This window comes from Pangasianodon hypophthalmus, chromosome 12 (assembly GCF_027358585.1).
Source record: "Pangasianodon hypophthalmus isolate fPanHyp1 chromosome 12, fPanHyp1.pri, whole genome shotgun sequence".
Lineage (NCBI taxonomy): Eukaryota > Metazoa > Chordata > Actinopteri > Siluriformes > Pangasiidae > Pangasianodon > Pangasianodon hypophthalmus.
In genome coordinates this window covers 5451268-5466650 of record NC_069721.1, presented here as the reverse complement: position 1 = coordinate 5466650, position 15383 = coordinate 5451268, and the positions used below count along the sequence as shown (strand labels likewise).

At 39.3% G+C, this 15383-nt stretch overlaps 1 protein-coding gene across 3 annotated transcripts; it reads left to right on the top strand.

The window, feature by feature from the left end:
- Positions 1 to 738: 738 nt before the first annotated feature.
- si:ch211-136m16.8 (trichohyalin) lies at positions 739 to 14993 on the top strand. Of its 3 annotated transcripts, XM_053238628.1 has the most exons (7): positions 739 to 1371; positions 7224 to 9009; positions 9040 to 11771; positions 11872 to 12082; positions 13885 to 13979; positions 14138 to 14229; positions 14814 to 14993. In XM_053238628.1, the coding sequence occupies exons 1-7, from the start codon at positions 1315 to 1317 to the stop codon at positions 14875 to 14877; spliced, it is 5037 nt and encodes a 1678-aa protein (XP_053094603.1). In that variant the 5' UTR covers positions 739 to 1314; the 3' UTR covers positions 14878 to 14993. The 3 variants fall into 3 exon arrangements, with proteins under 3 accessions (XP_053094603.1, XP_034165188.2, XP_034165189.2); XM_034309297.2 differs by having other exon boundaries at positions 742 to 1371; positions 7224 to 11771; XM_034309298.2 differs by having other exon boundaries at positions 745 to 1371; positions 7224 to 11771; positions 13885 to 13973.
- The last annotated feature ends 390 nt before the right edge of the window (positions 14994 to 15383 follow it).

The following is a 15383-nucleotide window of genomic DNA, read 5'->3' as shown; positions in this document are numbered from 1 at the left end:
GTTTATTAAAATGCTTTGTTAAATAAAGATAGTTGGATTTAAAAATGCAGATTTTTATAAAAACATAAATCAGGTTTACAATTTAGCTCCATATTCTGTCTTTCATTATCATTTAGACCATAAAATGATATCAATAACATGCAATGTTACTACATAAAAGAAGAAGTAACAACTATTCCTTCATAAGAAGGGTATAATTTTATAATATTACTGGGGTATTTTTACAGTTATCCATCTCGAGTACTACTGAAGTGTCGTTCATAAATGAGTCGACTCTTTGAGCCGGCTCTTTTAGGTGAACACTGGGAGCCGACTCGCATATCTGTAGCGCTGTAATTAAAGCTTTCTGCTCAGCATGTTCAGCAGTAAAGCCTTGGCAGTTATTTTAATACTGTATGTAGCAGGCTTAGTAATATAATAATGCAGTAATATAATAATACTGTCTGTCAATGCGACTTGAAGCATGATGGTTTTATGATTTATTTAAATACATTTTATTAAAGACAATGCAACGTGTAAGCTAATGTTATACAGTTAATATATAAGAATGTAGAGTAAGGTATTGAACATAGATAGGTAAGATCAGCGACTTTGAACAGCTTTGAGTGGAAAAAAGCTGGAAAGAGCCGAAAGAGTCGACTCTTTTAGGTGAGCTGAGTCGATTGATCTGACTCACTGAAAAGAGCCGGAATTCCCATCACTAGGATTCAGGCTCTCTATAGTCTGTTAGTTCCAGTGAATAAGGCGTGGCTTCACACTTTCTCAAAAAAGTTAAAAACATATATATGTTCATTTTTTTTTTAAACTAAAGCTGTTATGAAGTCTAAAATGGAAATGTTTGTGCATTAGCTGCTGACTCGCCCTGCATGTCCTCGCGCGCGTTAGTGCTGCTGCTGATGCGTTCCTCTTACATCACAGCCTCCCCTGGCTAACACTCCACTACATCACACACAGGCGATTATTTCTTCCTGGTTTGTTAGAGTATTAAAGTTTAGGGAAGTGGACACAGCAGCAGTCCGTTTAGAGAAGTGTTTATCGCGTGGATCATCTAACAGTGTTTCAGCTATACTTTTTTTTTTTTTGTAATTAACCACAAAGCCACACATGTCCTGTGCTGTGTATTGCTCATGTAATACTTTTCTCTTCAACCAGACCTGATCTGTTCTGCTCCTTCCTCTTTAAAACAGCAACTCGTCAACCTCACGAGCTAAAGCCTGACGACCTGCATGTACTTCACACACATTACTAACTGATCTGAACGACTCGCTTCATCGTTTTTTGACTAAAAGAACATTTGGTTGAAGGTTGTCAGAGATGGAAGGCTCCGAAAGCGCAATAAACCGATTTGGTCGTGCTATATGGACTGTCTGGGTGAGTGCTTGTTTGTTTGTTTGTTTGTTTGTTTGTTTTTCCATAAGTTTCATAGGTTTGTCAGCCAGTAAATTCTTGTGGCCTGTGTTCAGGAGGTAAAGCCTGTTTCCTGAAGGCATTTCAGACTACTAACTTTACCTCAAATTCAAGATCAAGATCAAATTATCTTTTCTTTTCTTTTTTTTTTTAAATTATTATTGTGGACCCTTGTCCTCAGGTTCTGATCCACTGATTCTGAAGCTTAGTCTCCAGTTAAGTACAACCGGCTGTCAAAGTAGAGTCTGTGATCATTATTTAATTTATCATTGATCATTTTTAGTATACTAAATATACTTACATACTTATTGTTATATTTATGATTAAGTTCTTATTGTTATTTATACTGGTGACTTGAATTGAATGGGTTAAATCCAAATGTCTGATTATAAATTGGCCTATAAATAACGTCAGCTTGGATCTAATGTGTTCTGTAAGTGTAAAGTTCAAGAATAAAAAGCGATAGATAGATAGATAGATAGATAGATAATGGTATTGAAATACTAGACAAAGGTATAACGGAGACTGAGACATGTATGCTATACAGCCAAAAGTATGTGGACACCTGAGCATCACACCCGTATGTGGTTCTTTCCCAAACTGTTGCCACAAAGTTGGAAGCACACAGTTGTGTAGAATGTCTTTGTGTGCTGTAGTGTTACGATTTCCTTTCACTGGTACTAAGAGGCCCAAACCTGCTCCAGCATGACAATGCAACTGTGCACAAAGCGAGCTCCATGAAGACATGGTTTGCCAAAGTTGGAGTGGAAGAACTTGAGTGTCCTGCACAGAGCCCTGACCTCAACCCCAATGAACACCTTTGAGATGAACTGAAACACCGATTGCACCCTAGACCTCCTCACCAACATCACTGCCTGATCTCACTAATGCTCTTGTGGCTGAATGAACACAAATCCCCATGGCCACGCTCCAAAAATCTAATGGAAAGCCTTCCCAGAAGAGTGGAGCTTATTATAACAGCAAAGGGGGACTAACTCTGGAATGGGATTTTCAAAAAGCACATATTCATGTGATGTTCAGGTGTCCACAAACTTTTGGCCGTATAGTGTATATTAACAAATAAGACAGTGTAAAGAGAAATTAGTCATTATGCGCAAAAATACCATGTCATGTAATAAGGTGCAGAAGGACAGCATCAGAATATGAATAAGTGCAAAACTACAACAAGCAGCAGCAGACATTCACAATGACCAAGTGGTGGTGATCTGTGTGTGTGTGTGTGTGTGTGTGTGTGGGAGAGAGAGAGAGAGAGAGAGATAGAGAGAGAGAGAATAAATTCTGACCAGTTGTTCATTCAATCTGAAAAGCTAGAGGTGCGGCTCAGTGGCTCAAATTATTAGCCAAATCATTCTTGTACATGTTTAAATAATGAGCTTCGTATTTGCGAAGTGAGATTACACTCATGAAGCAGTGCTAAGCGAGTGTTAAAGTGGTGAGCGGCACACCCCTCACAGCTTCAGGGTCCCTGGTTCATCTTGAGCTTGAGTTAAACTCTGCACAGCGTTTCTGTGCATAGTCTCCCCATATCCACATAGATTTCTTCTGGGTTCTCTGGTTTCCATCCACCTCCCAAAAACATGCCAGGAGGTGGACTGACTATGAAAAATTACCTTTAGGTGTGACTGTGTGTGTGCCCTGCGATAACATGGTGTCCCTCCCAGGGTGTATTCCTGCCTCTCACCCATTGTTTCCAAGATAGGCTCCGGATCTACTTCACTGACAAGGATAAAGTACATACTGAAAGTCAGTGAGTGACTTAAATGCCTGCAAAAAGTTTGAGAACCTTTGACGTAGGCTAGCTATGTGAGTATGTAATAGAAATAAACTGCCAAAGTCAACATCTTGCCAACATCTTGCATGGTTTCATGTAAAAGTTTTTTGTTGGAATATTTCTGGATTGATGAATATAATGTAAACCAATATTTGATCAACACGCCACTCAAGATTTCCATTTGTATAAAGAACTACACCTGTATACTGTAATGATTTTATAATAGCACTATCCAGTATCACCCAGAAGAGGCTAGGTTCCCTTTTGAGTGTGGTTCCTCTGAAGATTCTTCCTCATGTTTTGTCAGAAAGATTTTCCGTGGCACTGTCACCACTGAGTTGCTCAATAGGGATCTAAATCTGGATTTCTGTAAAGAAAATGGAAAGAGAATCAGGGTGTTGATATGAAAGACAGCATATACTGTGTATGGCAAGAAAAACAAAGAAGAACAATTTTTCTGGAAAAAAAAGCAAGTTCATGCACATATGTAGGATCTTTTGGAGGTGAAGAAGCACGTTTATATGCTAAAAGGACTGGGGGTGGGGGGGTGGTGGTATAGAAAGAAACATAGAAGGGATGGACAAGTTTAGACATGTGTAGGTGTGCAATAAGCAGGTTTTTACTCCAGCAACACCAGCTTACACTGCTGCAGCACATATCCTTGCACAGTTGATTCAATTCATCAAATATTTGTATGTAATACTGGTCTCCTGTCTGAAAAAAAAAAATGTTGCTGATATAGGCGCCTGAGTATCAGTTGCAAAGTCGTTTCCGTTTCAAGTCAACACCTAACTTATCATTTTGCTGTTTTGTAATAATAACTCAGGGCCTCAGCTCTGTAGGGCAGTGTTCAGTTTTGACTTTTGTAGCTGCTACTGTGTCTCTCCCATGATACACTGAGCAAGATGTCAAGGCTTTTTTTTTGTATTAAAAGCATAGCAGCAGATCCCAGCAGCATTTCTTGAAGTGATTCAAGAAAATTAAAAGGTTTACTGCAGATGCATTGTGAAATACAGTACCAGTCAAAAGTTTGAACACACCTTCTTATTCAATGGTTTTTCTTTATTTTTATTGTTTTCAACATTGTATATTAATACTGAAGACATCCAAACTATGAAAGAATACGTATGGAATTATGTAGTAAACAAAAACGTGTTAAATAACCCAGAATATGTTTTATATTTTCGATTCTTCAAAGTAGCCGCCTTTTGCTTTGAAGACAGCTTTGCACACTCTTGGCATTCTCTCAGACAGCCTCATGAGGTAGTCACCTGAAATGGTTTTCCAACAATCTCGAAGGAGTTCCCAGAGGTGTTGAGTACTTGTTGGCTGCTTTTCCTTCACTCTCTGGTCCAACTCATCCCAAACCATCTAAATTGGATTTAGATCGGGTGATCGTGGAGGCCAGGTCTTCTGATGCAGCACTCCATCGCTCTCCTTCTTGGACAAATAGCTCTTACATAACCTAGAGGTGTGTTTGGGGTCATTGTCCTGTTGGAAAACAAATGATGGCCCCACTAAGTGCGAACCAGATGGGATGGCATGTCTCTGCAAAATGCTGTGCTAGCCTGGTTGTGCTGTGCTGGTTCAGTGTGCCCTCAATTTTGACTAAGTCACTAACAGTGTCACCAGCAAAGCACCCCACACCATCACACCTCCTCCTCGATGCTTCACAGTGGGAACCACACATTCAAGAACTGTCCGTTCACCCTCTCTATGTCTAACAAAGACACGGCGGTTAGAAGCAAAAAATCTCAAATTTGGACTCATCAGACCAAAGGACAGTTTTCGACTCATCTAATGTCCATTCCTTGTGTTTCTTGGCCCAAGCAAGTCTCTTCTGCTTGTTATTCTTCCGAAGTAATGGTTTCTTTGCCGCTATTCGACCATGAAGGCCTGACTCACGCAGTCTCCTCTGAACAGTGGACGTTGAAATATGTCTGCCACTTGAACTCCGAGAAGCATTTATGTGGGCTGTAATCTGAGGTGCTGTAAATCGGCAGTTTCTGAGGCTGGTAATTCTAAAAAACTTATCCTCTGCAGCAGAGGTAGCTCTTGGTCTTCCTTTCCTGGGACGGTCCTCATGAGAGCCAGTTTCATCATAGCGTTTGATGGTTTTGGCGACTGCACTTGGGGATACATTCAAAGTTCTTGAGATTTTTCAGACTGACCTTCATTTTTTAAAGTAATGATGGACTGTCTTTTCTCTTTACTTAACTGAGTGTTTCTTGCCATAATATGGATATGTAGTAGTTGTAGTAGCACTAATAGGGCTATTGACTCTGTACCCACCCTTCCTCTGCACAAGACAACTGATGGTCTAAAGCACATTAAGAAGGCAAGAAATGTCACAAATTAACTCTTGACAAGGCACACCTATGGCACACACCGGTGACTACCTCGTGAATCTGATGAGAGAATGCGATGAGTGTGCCAAGCTGTCATCAAAGCTAAATGTAGCTACTTTGGACAATCTAAAATATAAAACATATTCTGGGTTGTTGAACACTTTTTTGTTTACTACATAATTCTATATGTGTTCTTTCATAGTTTGGATGTTTTCAGTATTAATGTACAATGTTGAAAATAATAAAAATAAAGAAAAATCACTGAAGGAGAAGGTGTGTCCAAACTTTTGACTGGTATTGTACATTTTCACAGATCAAACATGAGGTGATCAGTGATTAAATGCTGTTTTAGCAAAAGTTAACTAAATAATTCAACCCCTGCATTGCTGCTACAGTGTTATATGACCTTTAATAGTCTCCTTTTTTCATGTGCAGCCGTGATATTTTCATTACAAAGTTCATCTTGGAAATTTATTATACCATTCCAGATGCAGCAAACATGCAAGTGTGCAACGATGTGAAAAGGATCAGTACGTGCTGATTACCCATACTTTATAGGTGCTGATCCTACTCAGTGTTCATTACTAGCACTCTATAGAGCATGGGTTTTGAACGTCAGTCCTAATGACCCCCTGCCTTGCACAGTTTAACGTTTTCCCTACTGTCAACACACCGAATCCTTCAGATCGGCTAATTATTAAGCCCTTAATGAAGTGTGCTAGGGGTGTTGAGGGTAGACACAACTTCAAACTGTGCAGAGCAGGGGGTGTTCAGGACTGGAGATAAAACGTCTGCTATAGAAGTACACTTAGGAAAGAAAATATCTGCAGCTGGGAGCTTTGTAAGCTGAAAAATAGTGTTCCTGAACTAAAAATTGTGTTCCTGAACTAAAATACACTGTATGTTTCCTTATACATGTATCTCAACCACACTTATAAGTACATGCTACCATTTTAAGGTCTGGTTACCTCCAAAAGTGAAAAGGAAGAAATTTGCATTTAAAAATTCCACTCTGACTGCAGCGCAAGAGCAATTTTCACAGCCAATACAAGATTACAAACTGAATTAATTAGACTGACAACTTGGCTATCTAACAGCTTGATCAATGTGTGAAATTCACTGAAGAAGTCAGATCTTAGAGATCTTGAGATAGATCGACATTTTCTCATGCCGTCACAAATATATGTAATCATCAGCGTTTTTTTTTTTGGTTGTGTATTTTTTTTTAAATAAGTATCCATTCTGTCTTGCTCTCTCTGGACACATTATATCTGAAATGTGCCATATTGATTATAGCAACATAAAGTATCAAAATAAAGTAACTGAGAGGCACTGTGTGACATGCATATGATAACTAAAGGCCATGTAGCAATGTTGTACTAAATTGCAACACAGTAAAAGCATGAGCAAGACAGCTGCAAGAAATAAATACATGTGCCAGGCAGTATCCAGTATGCATTATACAAGGTTGTACAAGGTTATGCAAGGTTATGAGGTCAACAAAAAGTATGTGGCCCCTATCCACCCCCTCTCCATGATGCCGTACAGGTGACTATATTCCCTTTTTGCTAACATCGACCATAAGCATGTGACCAAACCATCTTAAACTAAACACAAAATACATGGCACTTACACTGACTTTGTTGTTTGCTTGTTTTTCACTGCTGTGTCTACAGGGTTACCTCACAGGCAGTGTAGGAAGATATCTCAGACCAGATGTCACAAATGAAGAGGCCCATAATGTGCATTTTAAACAAGAAGACACTGTACCAATCGGTAAGGGTCATAAGGAGTTAAAAGTAAAGGAAGAAGAAAAAGAAAGAATTGAAACAAAGACAAGTGAGAGAAGGACAAGAGAAGATCTGCAGTATCCCGGGGTTAGAGTGCGGGCTGCTGCTGTTCAGTGGGAAAAGGGGAACATTGCTCATGATGGTCATGAAGGAAAAGACAAGAGCAAACCCACTTGCGCTAGCTCAGAGGGCACAGACAAGAAATCGCAGATGAAGAAGGATAATGAAAATACATTGGATAATAAAAGTGGGTCAAGAAAAACTCACAGTAACCAATTTACTGAGCTAAAAGATTCACCTGCTTACATTGATGCAGACATAAAGTACCAAGACAGAACTGGAAGCGAGGAAGCTGATCTAAATGTTGAGAGGAGTGAAACCCATCAGGAACAGACAAATAAACTGGAAGAGGAAGAGAAAATCATGAGGAGAGAGTTTGATGAAACTGAAGAAGAACCAGTTAAAAGTGAATTTATTGACCAGGGCTTATTGGCCAAGGAAGCTGATCTAAATGTTGAGAGGAGTGAAACCCATCAGGAACAGACAATTACACCAGAAGAGGAAGAGAAAATCATGAGGAGAGAGTTTGATGAAACTGAAGAAGAACCAATTAAAAGTGAATTTATTGACCAGGGCTTATTGGCCAAGGAAGCTGATCTAAATGTAAAGATGAGTGACAACAGTCAAGAGCAGAGAAGGAAATCCGAAGAGGAAGAGGAAAGTGTCAGTGCAGTTATGAGGAGAGAGAATGATGAAACTGAAGAACCAATTAAAAGGGAGTCTATTGACCAAGGCTTACTGGCCAAGGAAGCTGATCTAAATGTTGAGATGGATGAAAACAATCAGGAGCAGAGAACGAAGCAGGAAGAGGACGAGGGATATGTTGATGAAATTATGAAAAGAGAGAATGATGAAACCAAAGAAGAACCAATTAAAAGTGAGTTTATTGACCAGGGCTTATTAACAAAGGAAGCTGATCTAAATGTGGAGAGGAGTGAAAGCAGCCAGGAGCAGAGAAAGAAACTAGAAGAGGAAGGCCTTGTTGAAATGATGAGGAGAGACAATGATGAACCTGGAGAAGAACCAATTAAAAGCAAGTTCATTGAGCAGGGCTTTCTGGCTGAGGAAGCTGATCTAAATGTTGAGAGGGATGAAAACAATCAGCAGCAGAGAATGAAGCAGGAAGAGGACGAGGAATGTGTTGATGAAATTATGAAGAGAGAGAATGATGAAACTGATGAAGAACCAATTAAAAGTGAGTTTATTGACCAGGGCTTATTAACAAAGGAAGCTGATCTAAATGTTGAGCAGAGTGAAATCAGTCAGGAACAAATAATGGAACCTGAAGAGGAAGATATTATTGAAATAATAAGGAGAGAGAATGATGAACCCGGAGAAGAACCGATTAAAAGCAAGTTCATTGAGCAGGGCTTACTGGCCAAGGAAGCGGATCTAAATGTTGAGATGGATGAAAACAATCAGGAACAGAGAACGAAGCAGGAAGAGGAAAGTGTCAGTGCAGTTATGAGGAGAGACAATGATGAACCTGGAGAAGAACCAATTAAAAGCAAGTTCATTGAGCAGGGCTTACTGGCTGAGGAAGCTGATCTAAATGTTGAGATGGATGAAAACAATCAGGAACAGAGAAGGAAACCAGAAGAGGGAGAGGAAGGTGTTGATGAAATCTTGAGGAGAGAGGAAGGTGTCGATGAAATCTTGAGGACAGAGTATGATGAAACTGAAGAAGAACTAATTAAAAGTGAGTCTATTGACCAAGGCTTACTGGCCAAGGAAGCTGATCTAAATGTTGAGAGGAATGAAAACAATCAGCAGCAGAGAAGGAAAGAGGAAGAGGAGTGTGTTGATGAAATTATGAAGAAAGAGAATGATGAAACTGAAGAAGAACCAATTAAAAGTGAGTTTATTGACCAGGACATAATAACAAAGGAAGCTGATCTTAATGTTGAGAGGAGTGAAAGCAGCCAGGAGCAGAGAAAGAAACTAGAAGAGGAAGGCCTTGTTGAAATGATGAGGAGAGACAATGATGAACCTGGAGAAGAACCAATTAAAAGCAAGTTCATTGAGCAGGGCTTACTGGCTGAGGAAGCTGATCTAAATGTTGAGATGGATGAAAACAATCAGGAACAAAGAAGGAAACCAGAAGAGGGAGAGGAAGGTGTCGATGAAATCTTGAGGAGAGAGTATGATGAAACTGAAGAAGAACCAATTAAAAGTGAGTTTACTGACCAAGGCTTACTGGCCAAGGAAGCTGATCTAAATGTTGAGAGGAATGAAAACAATCAGCAGCAGAGAAAGAAAGAGGAAGAGGAGTGTGTTGATGAAATTATGAAGAAAGAGTATGATGAAACTGAAGAAGAACCAATTAAAAGTGAGTTTATTGACCAAGGCTTACTGGCCAAGGAAGCTGATCTAAATGTTGAGAGGAATGAAAACAGTCAGCAGCAGAGTAACAAATCCAAAGAAGAAGAGGGAGGTGCTGATGAAATCTCGAGGAGAGAGTATGAGAGAGAAACTGAAGAAAAACCAATTAAAGGCAGGTTCACTGACCAAGGCTTAGACCCTGAAGAACAGGCAAGTGTGTGTGGTATGGGAGATACAGCAGTGGTCAGTCAGGGAACAACTGAGCATGAAAATGAAGCAAGTAAATCACGAATGGTGGATGAGGGTTTGTTTATTCAGCTGGCCTCAACATGGGAAGGGAGGGTCCCTTTAAACGACGGCCTCAAGCTGGAAAATGCCTTACTGTTGCAAGAAAAGGAAGTGATTGAAGTCAGCATTGAGGAAACAAAGCAAGAGACTGTGGGAAAATTGAAGGATGGATATCAGGAAGAGTTCTCAGTGTGTGAGCAGTTCACAGGCACTGACATTGTTGAAGAACAGAAAGTCTGTGACACAGAAATGAAAGAAACTTTGAAACAAACTGAAGTTATTGATAGAAGTGTGGATACTGAATGCCAACTTTTGGAGACAGCAGATATAGAAAATGCAGAAATATACAAAAAAGTGTCTGAGCCCAGCAGAATGTCTGAAGATGAGGACAATAATTTGGCTGTTACAATGAAAATGCAGCAGTTAGAGCAAAGTAACAAAGAACAAAAAGCCATATCAGAGGTGGCCCTGAATGTAGATCTCAGACAGTTAGATGATACAGCTCATGATCACAATGTACCACAACGGCCAGCTGTAGTGACTAAACAAGACTTTGAGGGTTTCATTACACGACCAGAAACAAGGACAGGAAACAAGATGGAAACTGTTGAAACCACATCAAAATTCAGAGCAGAAGTTGCTGCAGTAGATGTGAAGAAATCAGCTGAGGGAGAGAGTAGCTTTCATGAGCAGCCCATAGATAGAGAAGAGGTGGCTGTACAGGAAATAATGAGCCAGTGCTTGCTTGAACAAGGGTCTTTGCTAGAAGAATCAGCTGAATCAAGAATAAATGAATTGAGCTTACTGGAAGCACCATTTAGTCAGTCAATAAAGTCAGTTCCTATCGAGCAATTAGATGACAGTGCAGTTGAGTCTGTTGATGAAATGCAAAGTTCTTCACTGCAGGAACTGGATGAGTGCTCCAGTAAAGCTGAACTAAAAGTGGAAGCAAAGTCCAGCTCTCCTGAACAGACAGCCGAATGTGAGATTTCTTTTGTAGAGAACACTTGTGATAAGTCAATTCTCGATGAGACCCCATTAGCGGATCAGATAAATCAGGATGAGTGCACACTGCAAGATTCAACTGCTGAAGCTTCATCACATAAACTTCAGATTGGACTCTCAGAGGCTTTGTACTTGCCAGAGAGGGAATCAGAACAGGAAGCACTGGAGATGCAGAGAGATTCACAGAAAGATACAGAGGAACAAGAGAGGACTGGTGAGGCAGAGACTGGATTATTAGATGAAATAAAGGATGCTGCATCCTGTTTGGGAGTTGTGGAGGAAATAGCAAAGGAAAGAGAGGATAGTGAGTGGGAATTATTGAGAGAAATGGAGGCTCCTGAAAGAAAAGAGCATAAAAGTGAACTTGAAAGCCATGAGGAAATGTCAGAGAGCAGCATGAATGTGGAATTACTGAATGACACATGGGAATGTAAAAAAGAACTGGTAGCAGAAATGACAGATATTGAAACCATGGTAGTTTCAACAGGTGGGGAGATGGAGTCAATGAAAAAAATGGAAGAACCTATCACAGAGGAAGAAAAGGATAAGTGTCAGCTAGTCTTTTCTGAATCGGAAGCATCAAAGGAAATTAGCAAAGAGCATGAAGAAAAATTTGAACATGGAGAATCAGTAGTAGACAGTAAGGAGGACGTAGAGGAAAGAGGCAGACCTGGACTGAAGAGAGGGTTCGAAAAAATGGCAGGAGACAATGACGAGGATAAACCAGGAGTATTAACAGATCTTTTACTTCCATCACAGGTAAAATACTGATTAATGCACTTGGGGTAACATGGATTGATCGTTTCTGGAATTTTTATTTTAGTTGACTGCTGTTGTTATTTTTATTTCACCATTGTAGGCTTCATCCTTGGACTTTACAGTCCAGAAGTCGAAGATCGCTGTTAAAAACCCTCTCGTTCGACCCCCTAAAGACCCTCGTACGCTTATAAACATGGCTTCTGTAGAACCCTTGACTCCTCCTCAACCTTCACAGCCCGGCTTTCTAAAAAAGAGTCATATACAAGGTCCATCGGTACCAAGCAAAGGTGTGATTGGATTCAAACTCCCTGGTGAGTTGATAAATCTAGAGTAAGGCTAATTATTATTATCCAAAGACTTGCAAGTAAGTATGTCCAGTGTTAAAAGGCTTTGCTTCCATTGATTGACCAGAGGTAAGTGCAAAACAGTTATAGGGAGAACATGTTGACACTAAGCACAAACGTTCATAAAGAGACATTTATATAAAAAAAAACATAACTACACACAAGGATTGGAATAAAGATAACAAACCTTGTCAGATAAATGCTGACAGGCCATTTTAATAGGAACACCTGTATACCTGGCTTGAAACAGGACAAATTAGGCCATGTTAGTCCAATGTTCCACAGTTGCGGTGATCCTGTGCACATTGCAGACTCAGATTCTAGTTCTTGGCTGCCAGGAGCAGAACCCAAAGCAACTGCAGAATTGCTGTTGACTCGATGGTTTTTTTCCGCACCATTCTGTGCAAACTCTACAGATTGTTGTGTGTGAAAATCCCAGGAGATCAGCAGTTTCTGAAATACTCACACCAGCCAGTCTGGCTCCAAGAACCATGCCTCAGTTAAAGTCACTGAGATCGCATTCTTCCCCAAATCTGATGTTCGATGAGAACATTAACATGTTGTGTATCTGCACGATTGTATGCATTATACTGCAGCCACATGATTGGCTGATTGGATACTTTCATGAATGAGCAGGTGTACAGGAGATCTTATTAAAGTAGCAAGTAAGTGGATACACATACTTAAAGGTAGAATTCTGGGGTAATTTAAAATCTAAAATGTCCATTTCCATTGTCCAAATGTCCATTGTTTGCTAATCTGCTATAAAACTTTGAAATATGTTAATTTTCTGAATAGCAAGATGTGGTTTGTGCTATTCTGCTATAAAACTTTGAAATATGTTAATTTTCTGAATAGCAAGATGTGGTTTGTGCTTATTTGGGATTAAATTTAGTAATCTTGTTATGAGTCATGTTGAGTTCAACTGGAAATATGGTTCCTGTTTTAATTTGAATTCAAATATTGTTTGATTGCAATGCCTCATATCACTGCCCACCCTGATAGTCCATTCCATAACTCTGATGCACTTCTTATTGACTATGAATATTAAAATGAATTGCAGGTATATTCAGTGACTTGGAGAATGGTCAGTTATATCCATGTACAATGCAATTCATGTGATACTAGTGAGTTTATGTTGTTGTGGATGGTCCTACATGGATATCCTTAAGATCTGCACTTTATACAGTTTATCGCTAAGTCTCACTCTTGTTTCAGTGGATAACCTCACCTCGATACTGTAGATTTGTAGGTTCTAAGAACTGCTGCTGTAATCATAAAAACTGCCCTGTGCATATTCCAGGACTCTTATTCACAATCTGCCCATACCACACTTTTAACACACTTAAAAAGTTATATATATGTATATGTACATAGAAGAGTAATGATTTACTGTATAATCCCTTAGGATGGGTTCTCTCTTGTGTATGGTTCCTCGCAAGTTTCTTTCCTCCTCATGTTATCTTGGAGTTTTTTTTCTTGCCACTGTCACCTCTAGCTTGCTCATTAGGGATCTAATTTTACATCTGCTTTGTGACAATGCCTATTGTTAAAAGCACTATACGAGTCAAATTTGATTTAATTAAAATGACTGGATGTTTAAGAAAATGTCTACATCATTGTGCATTAGCATACGTTAGAGGACAACTGATAGTGTGATCATAATGAGGCATGTGTATATATAGTTTGCAAAAGAAAAAGGCTTTGGTATGCTAGCATTGGTACTGTGATGTTGTGAAATAGTGACTTCCTCTTATTCTGTTGTTGAGGTCTGGGTGCAGGTTTCCCTGCACTGAGAAAAACCGAAGCTGGAAGAAAAATAAGAGATGGGGAAGATTCAGAGAGTGTAACATCACAGGTACAGGTATAAAAATAAACTGCGAAACCAGAAATTTCAACTTAAAATATGTATGACATGTTCACAAACAGTAATTAGACTATTGGATTTAATGTCAGTATATTACTGGATTTGAATTACTAGATGTAGTAGTATAACTACAGTACCTACTGTTTATCATGCAGAAATCTGACTCAGGCTCACAGTCAACAGATGATAATGTCAAGCAAGAGACATCGCCTCCCAAACCAAAATGGACACCACCAAGACAACCTGGGTACAGCTGTCTATTTTATTCTGTAGATGGGTGACGAATTAAAGGAAAACCAACATAAATTGTGTTAGTAAGGTGTTGGGACACCACAAGCCACCAGAACAGCTTCAATGCACCTTGGCATTGATTCTACACATCTCAGGTCCAAAATGTGACTGCAAGGTTATAGTATTTACATGATTTACATGATTTTCATCCTCATTAACCAATTTCATGAGCCTTGATGGTCTGTGGATGGGGGCGGAGTCATCCTAGAAGAGACCACTCCCATCAGGATAGAAATGCTTCATCATAGGATAAAGGGGATCAGTCAGAAAAACTTTGTACTGATTTGTTATCAACTTTCCGTGCAAGGGGACAAGTGGACCCAAACGTGGCACAAAAAAAATTCTGTTCCTCCCATAGCATAACAGAGCTTGTGTTTTTTTTCCCCTTTGTCACCCACCTGTTAAAAAAAAAAAAAAAAACCAAAAACTGCATATTGAGACAAAATTAGACATTACTGCTAAAATCAGACTAGTTTCTTGTGTTTATGCAAATCACTTTTCCCCCTTCAACAAATGTTTTGTGTGGTGTTGTGTGTGCAGGATGGGCAGCCCCCTGATGATGGCAGAGCTGAAGAGCAAACTCAAAAAACCTGCAAAAGAGTAAAAGAAATTTACCAAAAGATGAATTATTTTTATTTTCACATCTGTGCAATGTAAATAAATTAGTGTTTAAATGATATATAATGTGTGTTTATAATTAAAAATATTTGTTGAAAATGATATACCTTGCTGTGGTGTAAGTTTTTATTATGATTAGATAGATAGATAGATAGATAGATAGGAGTCATTTTTTCCCCACTATTTTATCAGTGTATGCATTCTTGTTCCTCTGGCAGAGAAATTTTATCACATTACATCCATGGATATCTCTTTTTAACATCAGTTTCAGGTTGTAACACTCAACAATGTGCAAAAGTTGAAGGGGGTGAATACTTAAGTAACCAACTGTAGATAAGCAGATATGGTAAAAGTACAGTGTAGTACACACAGCTTCTAGAGTAACAGGACGTTTCGGACAAAGTCCTTCATAAGCCGTCCACATACACACACACACACACACACACTTTCCCCCAATATTATACTCTGCTGTTTGTTGGCTCTTTGAAGTGA

Bases quoted from the DNA above. Each gene is read 5' to 3' on its own strand.
- si:ch211-136m16.8 (XM_034309297.2), top strand. From the start codon at position 1,315: ATGGAAGGCTCCGAAAGCGCAATAAACCGATTTGGTCGTGCTATATGG. The intron at 11,772-11,871 runs GTAAAATACTGA...TCACCATTGTAG, and splicing joins ATCTTTTACTTCCATCACAG to GCTTCATCCTTGGACTTTAC. The intron at 12,083-13,884 runs GTGAGTTGATAA...TCTGTTGTTGAG, and splicing joins GATTGGATTCAAACTCCCTG to GTCTGGGTGCAGGTTTCCCT.